We start from the raw sequence: 18,062 nt of genomic DNA, 5'->3' as shown, positions 1-18,062 counted from the left end.
TCTCCTTCTCCTCCTCCATCCCACTCTCTCTAAAAAATCAATCAAAAAATATCCTCAGGTAAGGATTAACAACAACAATAAATCAACAAATAAGGCCTGGTGAGGATGTGGAGAAAAGGGAACCCTTGCACACTCTTGGTGCAAGGGCACAGCCAATATGGAAAACAGTATGAAAGTCTCAAAAAATTAAAAAGAGAACTACCTATGACCACCTCCGGTATTTATCTGAAGAAAACAAAACCAAATTTGAAAAAATATATGCGCCTATACGTTCACTGTAGCATTATTTACAAAAGCCAAGATATGGAAGCAACCTAGGTGTTAATAGATAGATGAACGGATAAAGATGTGGTACACATATATACAGTTGAATATTATTCAGCAACAAAAGAGAATAAAATCTTGATATTTGTGACAACATGGATGGACCTAGAAGGTATTATGCTAAGTGAAATAAGTCAGAGAAAGATAAATACTGTATAATCTCACTTATGTGTGGAATTTTAAAAAAAAGAATAAACAAAACAGGATATAGACCATAGATATAAAGAACAAGCAGATAAAACACACACACACACACACACACACACACACACAAGCTGATAGTTGCCAAAGCAGAGAGGTAGGGGGATTGATAAAAAAAGAAAGAAAAGAACATCCCCCAAACAAGAAAAAAAGTAAATAAAGTTGGAGTCACTATAATCAAGCTGCTAAATTACTAAAATCAAGTAGGTTGAGACATGAGGAAACATTCTATTCTTTTAACTATTCTGGGAACTTGACCTTTTGAACTTGCCAGTCCTGTGCCACTGCCTGGATAGACATCAGTTCCCTGTGTATCAATACCTGGACACACACCAGACCTCCAATGCCCCTCTTACTACCCCCTGAAGGACTCATTATCCAGATAACCAGACCTGCCCGGCACCCATACTCTAGACTACCTGGTGCCCAATCACCTCCCAGACCATCTGACATCTGACAGGTAACTGTTCTCTTATCTCTCTTTGGCTCTTCTGGGTCCCATTGGCCATCGCCTGACCTGCTCCACACCAGCAGCTCTTTACTTCTGACTCCAGGGTTCTCCTAAGCCACACACCAAGCCCTTCTCCCAGATACTGTCACGCTCAGGACCGTTACCCAGAACACCAAGTCTTAGCACAGAAACCAGAGCCCGGTCACCTGGTTTGGTGCCTTTACTTCAAACACCAGACCTCTCAAGATTCGGCAATTGGAATTCTCTCCTCTCCCGCTCCCCGCGCGCTCCCATTTCCGCGCCAGGCCCGGGACGCCAGGCCCTTCACCTCCACAGCAGCGCTTCACTCAGGCCGCCCGGGCTCCGGCACCAGACGTCCACTCCTGGCCAGCCTGGTCCGGACTTCGCCTCGAGCCCGTTAGATGCCTCCCGCCCTAGGGCCGACATAGCTTTGGCCTAGATCCCCGGGGGGTCAGGCCCCGACCCCCGGAAGCATCCAGGCTCTCTGTCCCGTTCCAGCGGACTCACAAAGACAAGGTCCGGCCGCTCCTGCCGCGAAAGTCGCGCCATGACCACCATTTTGCCAGCTCTCCAGCTACAGCCAGAAGTCGCGTTATAATGACGTCTCTATCTGAAGCCCCGCCCTCCCCGAGCCAGACTCATTTCCTATTGGCTAACCACGTTCGGAGCGTGCAGTCGGGGTCTCGACTTTCCGTCATTCTTCTTCAGCGACCGGAAGTAGAGAGTGAGAGCCGGAGATGATGTCATCAAACGCGACAGCTCCTCGGCCAATCAACTTCTGCGGTCGAGCCCGTGAGTTCTAATACGCTGCTGTCTGGAGGCTTGGCTTTGGGCAGGAGCGACTTTGTAGCCTCAGAGAAGCGAAATGGGAGTGAAGTTGGAGGTGTTTCGGGTCAGTGGGCCCCGAGCGGGTGGGCGGGGCGGGGTGTCTTCCAGGATCTGCAGAGGAAGCTCTGAGGAGGTATTCCAAGAGAGAGGGCGCTCTGGGGACAAAGATCCCGAGATTTGAGAAGGCCCTAAAGGTTGGAAACCCAGAGAAGGGGGCTCCTGATGAGGGCGGCTCTAGTAGGGCTGGTGTGAGGAAGGGCCTCCTGAGAGGGGTGACCAGAGGAGGGGGCTCTAGAAGGAAGAAGGCTCCAGACTCGGGAAGCTCTGAGGCTCAGGATGGTGGGTGTGTGTCTCTGGTAGGGAGACTCCTGCACTAGGGAGTAGACGCTGAAGAATGAGGGGTTCGGAGTGCTCCCGGGATCTTCCTTTGGGGGCGGGGGCAATGAGGTAGGAGCTCTTGTGCTCCTGGGGCCAGGTTGTGTGTGGCCTCTGAGAGTCTCCCAGAATGGGAGGGAGCTTTCAGAAAAAAGGTCTCTTGGATTATGGCGACCAGGTTCTTGGGGGGCCCTGAGGAGGCGCTGCTGGGCTGTGCTAGCGGATGGTCTGCAGGCTCTGAGCAACCTCTGCTCATCGCCTTCCCCCTTCCAGATGACACTGTACCTCACCTTCCCTGTGGCTATGTTCTGGATTGCCAACCAGGCCGAGTGGTTTGAGGAAAACGTCATACAGCGAAAGGTGGGCGCTGGGAGAGTGTTCATGGGTTTATGGGGGTGGGGGAGGGCAGGGGGCACCAAGGTCTGCCTTCCATGAGCTGACCTGTCACAGGTGTGGGGCTCTGGAGGCTCCTGGTTCATCTGTGACTTTATCCCCACAGAGGGAGCTGTGGCCACCTGAGAAGGAGGACCAGGTAAGTGACATACTCTTCCTCCCACCGGAGGGACAGAGGGGCCTGGCTCCCTGTGACCAGGATGGGTTGGAATGAAAATGTTACCTGGTCGTGCGTGAGCAGGGAACTGAGAGCAGAGGACCGTGAGGTTTCCTTACTGTCCTCTCCCCAAATGATGAAGCTGATCCCACTTGGACCCTGCTTATAATTGGCACAGGGCTTCCAGTGTAGACGCTGAAGTCTAAAGCCATGGCGTGGGGGAGTGGGAGGCAGGATGGTGGGAGAGGGGTCCAGGCTCTGAAGTGTGTCCCACCTCTTCCTCACCATTAGCGCCAAGAACTAGAAGAATTCAAAGCGAGGATACGGAAGCAGCGGGAGGAGAAGCTCCTTCGCGCTGCCCAGCAGAGCTCCTGAAACCCCCAAGTGCCTGAGTCCCACCCATAAAACAACGCACACTCAGTTCTTTCTCCTGGAAGTGTTTTATTGTCTGCTTTGGGGGGGGGGCCTGAGTCGGGTGCAAGATGGCTCAGGCCCTCACGGGGCTTGTGTCTGGGGCTGGGGGCTGCTGTTCCGACGGAAGCTGAGAGCAGAGGGGTCCGGAGGGGTGAGGAGGGGTTGGGGGCTGTGGGTCCCAGCTCGTTTCTGCACTCCGTCCTGTGGATGAAGAGGGGTCAACCAGAGGGAGAGGCCAAGGGCAGCGCTGGCCCGAGGTGACACAAGCATTGGAAGGAGGGTGCAGGTGGGAACCATTGATGCATCTCCCGCCATCTGCCCCCACCATCCTGGAGCTTCTACATACCTTAGTTACTCAACACTTAGGGTGCTATTTGGGTGTGAGGTGGGGGATCTTGGGGATCCCACTGGAGTCTTGATCAGAACCCAAGCTGTGCATGATTACACGTGATGTAGACACACATGAGTGTATGAGCTCGTGTGCCCTCCTCCCCGAGGATGTCTTCCCAGGAGAGGGGTTTATTCTATCAACCCTCCCTGACCCCCTCAGTTATGGCAATAGGAGCCATGAGTTCCAGCCATGGCTCTGACTTAATGTGCCCTCTGCATGACCTTGTGGCCCTCTTGACCTTGTCTGGACCTTCGTTCTCCTGTCTAAAGTCAGGTATTGGATTGGCCAGGGCCTTGGGACTGGCAAGGACACAGGCAAGCACTCCTACCAGGCACTCATCTCTAAGGAGCACATGACAGACCGGTGGGGGTGGGGCCCCATTCCCTCCGGACTGGGGGTGAGAGGCAGGATTGGGGTACTCAGCATGGCTGGTCTCCCTCAGCCCCAGCAGAATATCACCTACCTTGGGGCCCACAGGCTGGAAACCAGGCAGGGTGCTGACTGTCACACGCTGGTCATCCATGCGGCGACCCTGGGTGCTGGCCACCATGTCTATGAGACTGTCCATCTCCGGCATGGGGCCACTCTCTGCAGGGAGCACGAGCAGGTGAAGATGAACACACACACAGATGCCAGGGAGCACAGCCCAGCTGGAGCCCTCAGCCCACCCTTCCCTCCTACTTCTCCAGGAAGTACGCTCGGCTCTCCCCTGCCAAGCCTTGCCCCTGGACCCACAGGCATCTGTGTCCCCGGGTGCCCGCTCCCTCTCAGACTCTTGCCTAGATGGTAACTTGTCCAGTACCGCTACACCCTACGCCATTTACTCCTCCAGGCAGCACACCCTCCCTACACCCCCCTGCCCACTCTCACGGCTCTTGGAGATGGTGCCTGGCTCTGCCTGCAGCGAGCAGCGCTGCTCCTCCATTCGGTCGCCCTGCACATGGCTCAGCAGGTTGAAGAAGCCTTCTTGGTCTGGGGAGCCCGCCTGGGAGACAGACACATCTGGTCCAGCTGGCCCTTCAGTTGTGGGACCCCTCACTAGCTCCCACCTTGACCCCGGCACCTGCCCGCCCCTCCGTAGCTCTCACCATGGTCCCCGCTGATGCGCTGCTCTGCAGAGCTGCTGTGAACAAGACAAGAGTCTCCTTCACAATCCCAGCCCCCGTGGTCCGGCCATCAGTGCCACGGCACGTGGTGCTGCCTCAAGGGAGAAGCTTCTGCCATTCTAGATTGGGGCCTGGCTATAGGACACCAGCCAGGAAAACATCTCAGGGGCCTCCTGGAAACCCCAGGAACGCACCCCCCCCCCCCCCCAGCTCACCGGACCATCGCTGAGCGCACTGACCTCTGCCCTGGGGCTCTGTTAGGCACTTGGACCCTCATGCCCACCAGTACGTCCTTGGGCAGCAAACTGGGTCAGGGATCCCAAGAGACTCAATCACTAATTAGATGCCCTACAAACTAGTTATTGTCATTCACTGCTCTTGAGGAGTGGAATGTGTGTGTGTGTGTGGGGGGGGGGTGGAGAGACCTGCTTACCTTGACACAGGGAGCTGAACCCCCATCCACCTCTTCCCCGTCCATCTTTGCTCCTGCTTCCTGGACGCCATCCATTCTCTGCTGGCCTCTGGCCCAGCCCCGGGCCGGAAAAGGCTTTTTAAAAGACAGACGTGGGGGCAGTGGACACCCAGCCCCAAATCCCCAGCTCACACCCCATCTGCTCCCACCCAAGCTTAAGCCCCATAAAGATGATCCAGATGATTGTTTTTGCCGTGCACTGCTGGGTCTGCTGTGGGGGTAGGAAGCCGGTGACCTGGGTTGGGACCTTGCTGACCTGGCAGGACTCTCTGTGCCTCAAGAACTCTCAGGTGGGATACAGCAGGCCAGAGGGTGCCCCGCAGTGGGTCGTGGGGGCTGGCTGGGCCCCATGGGGAAGAACAGGCCAACAGGGCCTCTCAGGTGGGGTCCGCAGCCCCGCAGCGGGAAGCAGTACTGGTGGTCTCACCTGGCAGCAAGGCAGTTGCCATCTGCAGGCGGCAGGGTAAGTCGGACTAAAGACACACACCCCCACCCCCCCACCGCAGGCACTACCTGCCCCCTAGCTCTCTCCCTGCCTCCTGGCAACCGCTGCCCCTACGCACTCCCTGGGTCTGGTTGCCTCCCATAGGCCCCCAAGGCAAGGTTTGGGATCTCCTGTCTCCCCAGTTCAGCTGTCTCTGATTTGTACGCCCAGCCCTGCCTGGGGAGGGAGACGAGTAGGAAAGCCCGGCCCCTGCTCCCCACCTCCTCCCACCCCCACAGCTATGGCTTCCTCTCCCTCAGTGGCTGGGAGGGGATGTCCCTGGGAGGCGCCCATCCACACACCCGCCTCCCCCCAAGATGCCTTTCTAGAAACTAGTGAAAGCTTCTTCCTGGAGTAAATGGCCACATTGTCACCACCCCTGCCTGAGTGCAAAGCTTGGTCCCCCTCCTCAGGCAGCCCTTCCCTTATTCAGGGTCACACACTCTCCATGGCCTCAATCCTTGATGCCAACGTGATATCCTGCTCCACACGGGCGTGTTACTCTCCCGCGGCTGCCCTGTCACAGCCGGGTAGCTTAGGACAACAGACATTATTGTCACAGTTCTGGAGGCCAGGGTCTGAAATCCTGAAGCTTGTGGGGGAGGGAGGGTCCTTCCTGGCCTCTCCCTGCTTCTAACGGCTGCTGGCAGGCCTTGGTGTTCCTTGGATTGTAGCTACAGGACCACACTCTCAGCCTCTGTCGTCACATGATGCTCCCATGTGCCCTTGTCTTCACATGGCTGTCCTAAGATATGGACCCCAGTCATTGCATTAGGGACCCACCCTACTGCAGTACAACCTCATTTTTTGTAAAGATGTCTTTTTTTTTAATATATTTTATTGATTTTTTACAGAGAGGAAGGGAGAGGGATAGAAAGCTAGAAACATCGATGAGAGAGAAACATCCATCAGCTGCCTCTTGCACACCCCCTACTGGGGATGTGCCCGCAACCAAGGTACATGCCCTTGACCGGAATTGAACCTGGGACCTTTCAGTCCGCAGGCCGACACTCTATCCACTGAGCCAAACCGGTTTTGGCACAACCTCATTTTAACTCACCTGCAATGACCCTGTTTCCAAATACGGTCATATTCTGAGGTCCTGGGGGTTAGGATTTCCTTTTTTCTTTTTATTGATTTCAGAGAGGAAGGGAGAGGGAGAGATAGAAACATCAATGATGAGAGAGAACTATTGACTGGCTGCCTCCTGCACGTCCCACACAAGGGATTGAGCCTGCAACCCGGGTATGTGCCCTGACCAGGAATTGAACCGGCGACCTCTTGGTTCATAGGTCGATGCTCAACCTGTGAGCCACATCAACTGGCCGGGCTCAACATACTTTTTTTTAGGGATGAAGGGGACATGAGCCCATTCAGCCTGTAGCAGCTGAAAAGCCTGGTCACCCTCACAGAGGATAGGGTGGGGCGGCAGGCCCTACAGACTCTCAGCCTAGGGGACAGGTTATGAAGCTGGAGTTGATCCCAGCTGCTTCATGGTCTCCCAGAGGCCCCCTGGTCCCTGCAGTTTGTCCTCCCCCACCCAGAAGCTGCAGGGGTCCCTGCTTTCCCTGCTCAGAACTCTCCCTTGGTCCTCACTGTCCTCAGGAGAAAACCCAAACGCCTTGGGGTAATGGACATATTCTAGAATGGACTGATGATGGCCGCGCAACTCTGAATATGCTAAAAGCTGTTTAACAGTGGTACTAATATGTGATATCATAACTCCGTGGTCGGCAAACTGCGGCTCGCGAGCCACATGCGGCTCTTTGGCCCCTTGAGTGTGGCTCTTCCACAAAATACCACGGCCTGGGCGAGTCTATTTTGAAGAAGTGGCGTTAGAAGAAGTTTAAGTTTAAAAAATGTGGCTCTCAAAAGAAATTTCAATCGTTGTACTGTTGATATTTGGCTCTGTTGACTAATGAGTTTGCCGACCACTGTCATAACTGAATAGAACTGTTAAAGAAAAGGAAAGGAGAGGGAGGGAGGGAGGAAAGAAAAACAAGGAAGGGAAGAAAGAGAAGAAAGAATGAAGAAAGGGAGGAAAAGAAAGAAGGAAAGGTGGAAAAAGAACCCAAATCTCTGTCTGGAGTGGCCAGCCCTGGTTTGCCTGGAACTGTCCCCCTTTATCCGGGTCCTGCACCCTAGGACCCTCTTATCCCAGGCAGATGGGGCTGGCTCAGTCCTACACTGTCCTACAGAAAGCTGGCAGCTCCTCCAGCTCACCTCCTGCCCAGCCCCCTGCCCCACCATCACCTGCTCTTCTCTGCCTGGATCACTGCATGGCTGCTGCCTGATGTCATTCAGGTTCAGTCTAAAGGCCACCCCCTCAGAGGGTTCCTCTGGTTGCGACTCCGTGAAAGGACCTCATTTCCACGCAACAGTATCACCGCCAATAAAGAACCCCCTCCCCCACGTGGCGTTGCTACTGCTGCACATCTCTATTTGTTTCCTTTAGGGCAGAACTGGTTATTTTCTTTCCCCTCCCTCCTGAACTCAAGGGTAAGTCCCACATGGCAGACCTTCTGTGGTCTGCCCACGCCTGTCCCATGGCAAAGGGCCGGGTAGCTGGTCCACTGAATAAACACTGAACGGAGGAACGGTTCATGGCTCTGCCTTCACACACGTGCATCACCCTTTAAATCCGAGACCGCATCCTCATGGGGGCGGCTGGACTGTGCCCTGAGACAGGGTCAGCCTTTCACACCGCAGGAGCCGGCCCGAAATTCCGAGTCAAGTGTGAATTGCGGTGTGTGTGAGCGTGCCGTTCAACCCACGTGCCTAACAGCCCAGGAATGTGATTGTCACCTCTGAGGGGGTGCAACCCGGCTGTGAGGAGCACCTCCCGGGACCCTCTCCCCACTTTGTTTTCTTTTTTTTAATATATTTTTATTGATTTTTACAGGGAGAAAGGGAGAGGGAATAGAGAGTTAGAAACATCAATGAGAGAGTAACATCCTCCTGCACACCCCCTACCGGGATGTGCCGGCAACCAAGGTACATGGCCTTGACCGGAATCGAACCTGGGACCCTTCAGTCTGCAGGCCGACGCTCTATCCACTGAGCCACACCGGTTTTGGCTGTCCACTGTGTTGTCATCCTCACCTGAGGATGTAGGTGCTGATGTCGGCGAGGGAGGGAGCGGGGCGCGCGGGGAGTGCGGAGGGGGCCTGGGCGGTGCGGGCTGTTTGGGTGCCTCCACCACCTTCCTCCCCGGGGAGCCGGGCGGCGCGGGGCGGGGCCGGGCGGGGCGGGGCCCACGTGAGTGGCGCGCGGGGCCACGCCCCCACCTTTGACAGACCCGGAAGCGGCGGTGCCCCTTGGGGAAGATGGCGCCCTCGGGGCTGAAGGCGGTGGTGGGGGAAAGTGAGTGTCGCCCCGGGCCGGGCTCTGGCGTCCCCTGGGGGGCGGGGGCCAGGGGCGCCCGGGCTCTGGGACCCCGGCGGCGGCCAGGTGGGGCCGGGCCGGGCGGCGCACCTGATCCTCGAGGGGGCGGGCGGGAACGGGGTTGCAGCTGGACAGCCCGGCTCTGAGCCGGAGTCGAGCCAACCTGGAGGACTGCGCTCCGGGAGCCCGAGGGGCGGCGCCGGCCACGGCTGGGCGTCCAGGCCCCCGGGTCCCCGCGCGGGCAGCGTCCCGGGGGCTGGGTTCTTGGGGCCCAATGCTGCAGATTGGGGCCGGGCTGGGCGCTCTGCCCAGCGACCCCAGCTGGGGGGAGTGCTCAGGGGGTGTGTCCAGGCCCCCGTTCAGGTCCAGGGGTGGGGGACCTTCCTCTGAGCCCCATGCGACGTGAGGACCCAGGCGTCCAGGCCGTGCGGGTCTGGGCTTGGGGGAGGGGTGAAGATCGCCGGTCCTGGGCCTCGGGGAGTTCCGGCCTCAGCTGCTCCTTCCGCCCTGGCTGTCCAGATAACAGTGGTGACACTCGACAGGGCGGGGCCAACCCTTCCCTTGTCCCCCTTCCGCCGGGCAGGCAGAGTGCGTGCAAACCCCCAGCGCCCCAACTGAAAAAGGAACCTCCAACATGGTGGTTAAAGGGAGCCCGGAACGCCACTGATTCCATTGTACAGATGAGGAAACTGAGGCTGGAGGTTGGGTGATGGAATGACCATGGCCAGGCACATTTCAGAGCGGGGGGCCAGGGGCTCCTGCATTCTAGCCCAGTGGAAACTGATGGAGGTGGAGTGGGGACTCTAGTCAAAACCGCCGCACCAGGAGAAGTTGAGGTAGCCCATGGTGAAGCCAAGTCCATTTCTGGAGGCAGGAAGACCTGTATGGAGCCCTGACTTTGCAGTTATTGCTCATCTGAAGTATAGTTTCCGGCTACTTATGTAACAGGCTCTGGGCCGCTCAGTCATTCAGGGTGCTTAGTCTAGTCACTTGCCCTCTTTGAACCTCAGTTTCCCTGTTTATAAGTTGGGGGTGACACCAGGAGCTACGTCACAGAATCGGGGGAGGGGTAAACAGGAGTGAAGATGGAAGTCCAGCCTGGAACCCGGATGGTTTAAGGTGTGTGCTGGGCAGAGGACCCAGCATCCTAAGCCCACCCTCCCCTACAGAAATTCTGAGTGGAGTCATTCGGAGCGTCAAAAAGGATGGCGAATGGAAGGTAGGAGTGAGGCAGAAAGGTTTGTGCAAACAAATGTGGGGTGCCCTGAATGTGAGGCACCCCCAAACTCCCTGAGGGGTCTGGGTGGGTCTGATGCGTGGGGGTGGGGTCCTGGGTCCTCCCATCCAGCTCTTGAAGCGGACAGTCCTGCTCACCACCCAGCCCCACCTCTGGGGCAGCTTCAGCTCCTCTTGCCCGCTTGTCTGCCCATCGCCCATCTCTCTGTCCATCCGGACAGGTGCTCATCATGGACCACCCAAGCATGCGCATTTTGTCATCCTGCTGCAAGATGTCAGACATCCTGGCTGAGGGCATCACCAGTGAGTGACACCCCCCCTCCCCCGCCCCTGCTCTCCAGATGGGACCTGAGTGAGGGAGCCGAGGATGGGCAGACCCCCACACAGGACTCCCCAACTGTGCAACCCCTGTGTGTGTACTTGTGGAGAACCCTCAGGGTGAACTCAGTGTAGGGCCCCCAGAATGCATAGCCCCTGGGGTGTGGCTGTGGGACCCCGAGGTGCAGAACACGGCCAATGTCTGACGTGCTGTGCGCCACAGTCCCAATGCTGCCTTCATGTGTCCCTCCCTCTGTTCCTACTAGTTGTGGAGGACATCAACAAGCGGCGAGAACCCATCCCCAGCCTGGAGGCCATTTATTTGTTGAGCCCCACGGAGAAGGTGCCTATGTGAGCGAGTGTGTGAGTGCATGGGTGCATGCCTCTGCACGTCTGCATGTGCGTGGCAGCACAGGCCAGGCTGAGGGGCTGGGGCAGAGGACAGGGGGCCCCAGGGGGCGCAGGGCCAGGCCTGGAGATTGATCTGCATTCCCCAGTCGGTGCAGGCCCTGATCGCAGACTTCCGGGGGACCCCGACCTTCACCTACAAAGCGGCACACATCTTCTTCACGGACAGTGAGTGAGGATAACCGGAGGCGAGCGCAGCAGAAGGGGCCGAGGCTGGGGTGTGGGGCGGGCTCTGGTCTAATGTGCCCTCTTGCCCACCCTAGCCTGCCCTGAGCCTCTGTTCAGTGAGCTGGGCCGCTCCCGCCTGGCAAAGGTGGTGAAGACGCTGAAAGAGATCCACCTTGCCTTCCTCCCCTACGAGGCCCAGGTACAGCCCAGCCTAGTCCTGGGCAGGTGGTGGGGGGTCTGTTACCCAGAAACCCAGGTTCCCTCAGAGACAGGCTCAGAGACAAGTCAAGGGGACAGCGCATCAGAGGAGAGGAGCCAACATGGAGGGACTGGGGCACCTGGAGCTGCGTCCACTGGGGCAGCTGCAGGGGGCAGATAGCGCAGCCCCGGAGTTGTCCTGCCCCGGGGCGGGGGGCGGGGTGCTGGGGTATTCCTCCATCTCCTCCTCCAGGCGGGTGCTGGAGGCCGGTGCTGGCAGGGGCACGCCTCGGGCAGCACTGGCACTGGTGTCCTTGCAGGTGTTCTCCCTGGACGCTCCCCACAGCACCTACAACCTCTACTGCCCCTTCCGGGCCGGGGAGCGGGCACGGCAGCTGGAGGCGCTGGCCCAGCAGATTGCCACGCTTTGCGCCACGCTGCAGGAGTACCCCGCCATCCGCTACCACAAGTGGGGACCCCACCCTGATGCTGCCCCCTGCCCCTCACCCCATCCTGCATCCCACCTCTCCCCTCTTTTTGGACCCTAGTCCCAGTCCTCACTCCTAGCCCTAGCCCCATCCTTGACCCCCAGCCTGTGCTTGGCCCCCCCAACACCACTCCCTCTGGCCCATCTCTGCCCATCCCCCCCCCCAGGGGACCGGAGGACACGGCCCAGCTGGCCCACGCCGTCCTGGCCAAGCTGAACGCCTTCAAGGCAGACACCCCCAGTCTGGGCGAGGTAAGGGGGTGCGCTGGCGGGGCGGGGGGGGGCGCGAGGCCCCAGCCAGCGTCAGGGTTAATGTCCTCATCCCTGCCCACCCCAGGGCCCAGAGAAAACCCGCTCGCAGCTGCTGATCATGGACCGGGCCGCCGACCCCGTGTCCCCACTGCTGCATGAACTCACGTTCCAGGCCATGGCCTATGACTTGCTGGACATTGAGCAGGACACGTACAGGTGGGCGGTTCCCGGAAACCCCTTCCCCCCATCACAACTGACCCGGGTCCCTGGGTCCCTGGGCCTCAGCTCGTGCCCCTGACCTTCGTGTCTCCCTCCTGCAGGTATGAGACCACCGGGCTGAGCGAGGCCTGTGAGAAGGCTGTGCTGCTGGATGAGGACGATGAGCTGTGGGTGGAGCTGCGGCACATGCACATTGCCGACGTGTCCAAGTGCGTGTGTGTGGGCGGGCAGTGGGGGTGGGCCCGTCTGCACGTGGTCCCGCCTGTATCCCCCCCACCAGCATCACCACCCTCCCCCCCCCGTGGCCCGGTACAGGGCCTTCCACCTTTGGTGAGTGCTCCCCTCAACAAGCCACGCCCCTCAGCCAACTCTCCAGGTCCCCAGTGTGGGCTTGCACACGGCCTGGTGCGGGGACATGTGTCCCCTGGCTCCCAGCCCTCCCCCCCCCCCAGCTGTGTGACCCCCACGCTGCCCTCAAGCTACATTCTCGGCACCAGCCCCACACCTCACGCCTACCCACCCTCACTGCCAGGAAGGTCACGGAGCTCCTGAAGACGTTCTGTGAGAGCAAGAGACTGACCACCGACAAGGTACGGCCGGCCTGCCTGAGGAGGGGCCGCCTGGGGGTGGGGTCTCAGCCTGGATCCCAAGCCTGGACCCTCACCCCCACTCCGTCCCTAGGCCAACATCAAAGACCTGTCCCACATCCTGAAAAAGATGCCACAGTACCAGAAGGAGCTGAACAAGGTGAGCACAGGCCAGTACCTGCCCCCCACACCTGCCCCCGTCTCCCCTTGGCTCAGTCTGTCACCCCTGATCCCCCACACCTGCCCCCGTCTCCCCTTGGCTCAGTCTCCGTCACCCCTGATCCCCCCACACCTGCCCCCCGTCTCCCCTTGGCTCAGTCTCTGTCACCCCTGATCCCCCCACACCTGCCCCCCCGTCTCCCCTTGGCTCAGTCTCTGTCACCCCTGATCCCCCCACACCTGCCCCCTGTCTCCCCTTGGCTCAGTCTCTGTCATCCCTGATCCCCCCACACCTGCCCCCCCCGTCTCCCCTTGGCTCAGTCTCTGTCACCCCTGATCCCCCCACACCTGCCCCCGTCTCCCCTTGGCTCAGTCTCTGTCACCCCTGATCCCCCCACACCTGCCCCCGTCTCCCCTTGGCTCAGTCTCTGTCACCCCTGATCCCCCCACACCTGCCCCCCCCCGTCTCCCCTTGGCTCAGTCTCTGTCACCCCTGATCCCCCCACACCTGCCCCCGTCTCCCCTTGGCTCAGTCTCTGTCACCCCTGACTCCCCCACACCTGCCCCCCGTCTCCCCTCAGTCTCCGTCACCCCTGACTCCCCCACACCTGCCCCCGTCTCCCCTTGGCTCAGTCTGTTAGGCCTGACCCCCACTCCCCACCCCGCAGTACTCCACGCACCTGCACTTAGCTGATGACTGCATGAAGCGCTTCAAGGGCACGGTGGAGAAGCTGTGCAGTGTGGAGCAGGTGGGCCGCTGGGGGCGGCAGGACAGGGTGGCCCATGGGAAGGGAGGGCTTGTTGGTGGACCGGGTAGAGCTTCAGAGACCAGGCACTGGAAGGAAGCAGCCCCAAGAGCTTAGGAGGGCCCTGGGATGCTCCTGCCATGCTCCCCTCCCCCCCGCCCCGGGCGGCTGACAGGACCCCTGCCCTCCACTCCCCCAGGACCTGGCCCTGGGCTCCGACCCAGAGGGCGAGAAGATAAAGGACGCCATGAAGCTGATCGTGCCCGTGCTGCTGGACGCCGCCGTGCCCGCCTACGACAAGATCCGGGTCTTGTTGCTCTACATTCTCCTACGGAATGGTGGGTGGGGGTGGGGTCTCGGGTACTGTGATTCATCAGGGTCTCCAGGGGTCCTGGGAGTCTCTTGGCCCGCAGTTCCCTGTCCTTGCGTGTCCCCACTGGCCTGGTTCACCAGACCTCACCGGTGCCCCTTCGGGTCCTGGGACCTGCCCCTCCATTGACCTGGGAACCCTCATTGACATGCGAGCTCCATTAACATGGAGGACCCTAAAAATCGATGACTCCTTCGAACTTGGCCCCTCAACTAATTCCAGGGGACCCCCGTCTACCCTGCTCCGTCCCCACCCAGAATTCAATGCCAGGCCCCCCGCTGGCACTGCCGGCCCTGGGACCTCCTCACACACCCTAACCCGGGAGGTCGCATGGCCACCTTCTGCCCCCACCTTCTGTCCCCCTGCCCTCCCAGAGCCTCCCCCATGAGAATCCCACCATGAAAGCCCACCCACCCTCCACCAGGTGTCAGTGAGGAGAACCTGGCCAAGCTGATCCAGCACGCCAATGTGCAGGCCCACAGCAGCCTCATCCGGAATCTGGAGCAGTTGGGGGCCACTGTCACCAACCCCGGGGTATGCGGGGGCTGGGGGGGGGCAGAGTCTGGGTGGGAGGCGGATGTAGGCTGAGTGGGGGTGGTGCCTGTGGAGAGGGCATGAGTCAGCCTGAGCCCTGGGGGGGTGGAGGGCACCTCCAGGGTTGGGGTCCACAGGGTATGGTGTGGTTTTGGGGGGGGGGGCGAGCAGAGAATGCTGTGCAATGATTGGTCTGTCCCCAGCACGGTCACCCGTTAAGCAGGGTGGTGAGGTGCGGTCAGAGCCCAGGTCCTGGTGGCGGCGGCGTGGGGAATGTGGTGCCGGTCCCCACGGCGGGTAGCTCGCCTGGACTCCTGGGCGTCTCAGAGGACTCCTGTGCATCCAGCACACACACAGCAGCTTCCTCTGCTCAGCCTTCTGCTCAGCCCTCCTGTCTCTCTCTGGCCTACACATCCTGCACACCCCAGTGCGCCTCTCATTTCCCATCTCTCCTGGTCCCCTGGCTCCACCTCCCACCCCCATCCCCCTGTTTCTCTCTGTCCTCCCGTCTCTGTCCTCATTTCTCTCTTTGTCCTCTTTCTCTTTGCTCCTTCTTTGTCTCACTGCCTCTGTGTTTCTTCCTCTCTCTCTCTCTCTCTCTCTCTCTTTCTCTCTCTCTCTCTTTCTCATTCTCTCTCTAGTTCTGTCCCTATCCCCATCTTTCTGCAACCGCCCAAGCAGTAGGAGCCCTCGCCTCCTCCTCAATTGCCCCACCGCCTGCCACCTCCCGCCTGCAGGGCCCTGGGGTCTCCAGCCGGCTGGAGCGGAGGGAGCGCTTGGAGCCCACCTATCAGCTGTCCCGCTGGACTCCGGTCATCAAGGATGTGATGGAGGTACCCCGGGGGGCGGGGGGGGGGCACTGGGAGGATAGGGGCTGAGGCCTCACCTCTCCGGCCCCCACCAAGTCCTGCATTGATCCAGGCATCAGCTCAGCCCCTTCATGCTCACAGCCTTGGGGATAATGAAATATCCCTTATTACAGGCATCCCCAGCATCTAGTCTGCCCTGCCAGGGGGGTACCCCAAACCCACACCCAAGGAATTGGGGCAGCAGAAGGGCCCCTTGTGGGAGGGCTCAGTTCCTCTCCACCCCCGTGCCTCCTGTGACCCTCTCCACCCCCTGGTCTCTTCCTCTGTCTCTGGGAAAGCCCCCTCCCCCCTTTGCCTCCCCCTTGCCCATCCTGGGCGCTAAAAGCAGCAAAAAGGAACAGGGCCAGGTCAGGGGCCACCTCCTGGCTCCCGCTGTCCCTGCGGAGTCCTGGCACTTCCACATGCTCGGGGCCCGTGACCTTGGCTCCTCCGAGGACCAGGACCGCCTGGATGCCTGGGTCTCTGAGGGGCACTGGAGTCCAGCAAGGACTCAGGGTCCAGACTCCTAGGTCCCCGAGGGGATGGAGATGCAGATGGTGGCTCCCGTCCGCCAGGATCTTGGCTCCTGAAACACCTAGTGAGGGATCCTGAGCCTGGGCCCCGTCGCCTGAAGCTTCTCTCCTAAGCCGCCCTCTCTGGCCCCAGGATGCTGTGGAGGACCGGCTGGACCGGAAGCTATGGCCCTTTGTGTCTGACCCCGCCCCCATACCAAGCTCTCAGGCTGCAGTCAGGTGAAGGTCCTGGGGACGCCCCCTACTGGTGCCCAGGCCCGTTCGTTGAGGGGCAAGGGGGGGGGTGTCTCCTGCCCAGACTGACCTCTGCCCGCCCCCCGTTGCACCCACACAGTGCCCGCTTCGGCCACTGGCACAAGAACAAGGCTGGTGTGGAGGCCCGGGCGGGGCCCCGGCTCATCATCTACATTTTGGGCGGCGTGGCCATGTCAGAAATGAGGGCCGCCTATGAAGTGACCAGGGCCACTGATGGCAAGTGGGAGGTGCTGATTGGTGAGTAGCCAGCCTGGGGTCCCTGGGCTAGGGTGGGGCCGGGAGCCTGACTCCCCCATGCCTGGGTCACTTGGGCTGGGGCTGGACGCCCAGGTCCTTTAGGAGGGTGGGCCTGACAGCTGGATTCCTGGGTGCAGAGCTAGCACCTGAGAGCCCTGGATGAGGGAAGGGGGCTGGACCTGAGTCTCACGGGGCTGGAGCCTGGGTTCCCCGGGAGGGGTCAGCTGGGGCTGGGTCCCTGTGTGTACCCGGAGTGCTCAGAGTCAAGGCCTGGTCTCCCAGTGACCCTGGCTGGGAGGTGGCAGGGACCGAGGCATCGACCCCAACCCTCCCCTCCTGCCCAGGCTCCTCACACATCCTCACTCCGACCCGCTTCCTGGACGACCTCAAGATGCTGGACCAGAAGTTAGAGGACATTTCCTTGCCTTGACCCTTCCACGCCCACCCTGACCTGACCCTCCCTTTCCAGAGAAATAAAGTCCTCTCTTCTGTCCGGGGCCAGCACCCATCTGCTTTCTTTCCCCGGGAGCGGTGACGTGACGGGCCGGCCTCCTGCTGTCCTGCCAGGGGACATCTGGAGCCAAGTGGGGCTGCGGAACTTGGGCTCTGGTTTGACTATCACCTCCCAGACTGACTAGTTGTTAGGTCCTGGCCAATCCGCTGGGCTCCCCTCCCCAGAAACGGGGCGGGTAATGCCACTGCTCTGCAGAGGAAGTAAGAGATGGCGGCAGAGAGCGGATGGGTGGGTTGCTGTTCCTCCATTGTCACTAGAGTTACCTTGACTGCACCAATGGGAGCAAACACAACGCTCCCTCCCAAGCCCCTAGGAACTGTCCTGAGAGGCTGCAGCCCCACCGGCTGGGGGTCTTCTCCAGCTCCCAGGATCAGACTGCATTTACGCGAGGACGAGCACGCAGCAAATCATGCCTGATTCCCACCCCAGCAAGTTAGAGCTCTCCCTGCGCATCCTCCTCCTTGCCCCAGGGTGTTCCCAGTGCTTCTCCAAGTCACCTAAGCTCCCGGTACAGAACTTATCAGAGCCTTTACTGGAGTGCTCCTTTTCTAGGACTGCCATACGAAGTACCACATTCCCGGTGACTTAAACAACAAAGTTGTTTTCTCCCGGTTGAGTGGGCTGGAAGTACAAATGAAGGTGTTGGCAGGGTTGGCTTCTCCTGAGGCCTCTCTCCTTGACTCGTAGACAGCTGTCTTCTCCCTGCGTCCTCCCGTGGTCCCCCTCTATGTGTGCCCCAATCTCGTAAAAGGACACCAGCCATATCGGATTAGGTCCCACCCTAATGACTTCATTTTAACTTGTCTCTTTAACAGCCCTTTAAATACAGTCACATTCCGAGGTACTGAAGGTTGGGGCTTCACCATATGGATTTTAGGGGGACACAGTTCAGCCCAGAACACAGCTAAAGTGAGATGTGAACCCAGTAGCACTAATAGGACAGATGAAGACACTTGTCTCGGCTACAAATGCACAGCCTGGCAGACACCGCG

General features: G+C 59.6%; 4 protein-coding genes across 5 annotated transcripts in view; 2 read left to right on the top strand and 2 right to left on the bottom strand.

The window, feature by feature from the left end:
• XAB2 (XPA binding protein 2) overlaps positions 1 to 1,576 on the bottom strand; it is a 34,673-nt gene extending 33,097 nt beyond the window's left edge. The window contains exon 1 of the mRNA XM_079771802.1: positions 1,505 to 1,576. Coding sequence (XP_079627928.1) covers positions 1,505 to 1,555 — 51 coding nt within the window. The 5' untranslated portion in view covers positions 1,556 to 1,576. The remainder of the gene's footprint in view (positions 1 to 1,504) is intronic.
• Positions 1,577 to 1,772: 196 nt separating this feature from the next.
• Positions 1,773 to 3,180, top strand: PET100 (PET100 cytochrome c oxidase chaperone). The gene is made up of 4 exons (XM_079772394.1): positions 1,773 to 1,889; positions 2,474 to 2,560; positions 2,700 to 2,732; positions 3,042 to 3,180. Exons 1-4 carry the CDS (start codon positions 1,863 to 1,865, stop codon positions 3,123 to 3,125), a joined length of 231 nt encoding a protein of 76 aa, XP_079628520.1. The 5' UTR covers positions 1,773 to 1,862; the 3' UTR covers positions 3,126 to 3,180.
• Positions 3,181 to 3,245: 65 nt separating this feature from the next.
• Positions 3,246 to 4,534, bottom strand: PCP2 (Purkinje cell protein 2; the record flags this gene model as incomplete). Of its 2 annotated transcripts, none has more annotated exons than XM_079772399.1 (3): positions 4,420 to 4,534; positions 4,019 to 4,143; positions 3,246 to 3,365 (listed from the first exon to the last, which is right to left on the bottom strand). In XM_079772399.1, the coding sequence occupies exons 1-3, from the start codon at positions 4,478 to 4,480 to the stop codon at positions 3,246 to 3,248; spliced, it is 306 nt and encodes a 101-aa protein (XP_079628525.1). In that variant the 5' UTR covers positions 4,481 to 4,534. The 2 variants fall into 2 exon arrangements, with proteins under 2 accessions (XP_079628525.1, XP_079628526.1); XM_079772400.1 differs by having other exon boundaries at positions 4,426 to 4,534.
• A 4,384-nt stretch (positions 4,535 to 8,918) lies between these two features.
• STXBP2 (syntaxin binding protein 2) lies at positions 8,919 to 17,048 on the top strand. The gene is made up of 19 exons (XM_079771789.1): positions 8,919 to 8,980; positions 10,171 to 10,220; positions 10,459 to 10,540; positions 10,822 to 10,898; positions 11,053 to 11,131; positions 11,227 to 11,330; positions 11,650 to 11,798; positions 11,984 to 12,068; positions 12,154 to 12,284; positions 12,389 to 12,496; positions 12,820 to 12,877; positions 12,969 to 13,034; positions 13,702 to 13,782; positions 13,979 to 14,117; positions 14,574 to 14,683; positions 15,421 to 15,516; positions 16,198 to 16,283; positions 16,399 to 16,556; positions 16,901 to 17,048. The coding sequence occupies exons 1-19, from the start codon at positions 8,944 to 8,946 to the stop codon at positions 16,984 to 16,986; spliced, it is 1,782 nt and encodes a 593-aa protein (XP_079627915.1). The 5' UTR covers positions 8,919 to 8,943; the 3' UTR covers positions 16,987 to 17,048.
• The last annotated feature ends 1,014 nt before the right edge of the window (positions 17,049 to 18,062 follow it).

This window comes from Cnephaeus nilssonii, assembly GCF_951640355.1.
Source record: "Cnephaeus nilssonii genome assembly, chromosome: 5".
In the NCBI taxonomy this organism is placed as follows: Eukaryota; Metazoa; Chordata; class Mammalia; order Chiroptera; family Vespertilionidae; genus Cnephaeus; species Cnephaeus nilssonii.
Note: the sequence above shows the minus strand (reverse complement) of the source record. Positions and strands in the feature narration are given on the sequence as shown.

What these genes read in the sequence shown, in the direction of transcription:
- PET100 (XM_079772394.1), top strand. Translation starts at nt 1,863, where the DNA reads ATGGGAGTGAAGTTGGAGGTGTTTCGG. An exon ending in TGAAGTTGGAGGTGTTTCGG is followed by an intron (nt 1,890 to 2,473) that starts GTCAGTGGGCCC and finishes TCCCCCTTCCAG; the next exon opens with ATGACACTGTACCTCACCTT. An exon ending in AAAACGTCATACAGCGAAAG is followed by an intron (nt 2,561 to 2,699) that starts GTGGGCGCTGGG and finishes TTATCCCCACAG; the next exon opens with AGGGAGCTGTGGCCACCTGA.
- STXBP2 (XM_079771789.1), top strand. Translation starts at nt 8,944, where the DNA reads ATGGCGCCCTCGGGGCTGAAGGCGGTGGTGGGGGAAA. An exon ending in TGTTGAGCCCCACGGAGAAG is followed by an intron (nt 10,899 to 11,052) that starts GTGCCTATGTGA and finishes TGCATTCCCCAG; the next exon opens with TCGGTGCAGGCCCTGATCGC. An exon ending in ACCAGAAGGAGCTGAACAAG is followed by an intron (nt 13,035 to 13,701) that starts GTGAGCACAGGC and finishes CCCACCCCGCAG; the next exon opens with TACTCCACGCACCTGCACTT.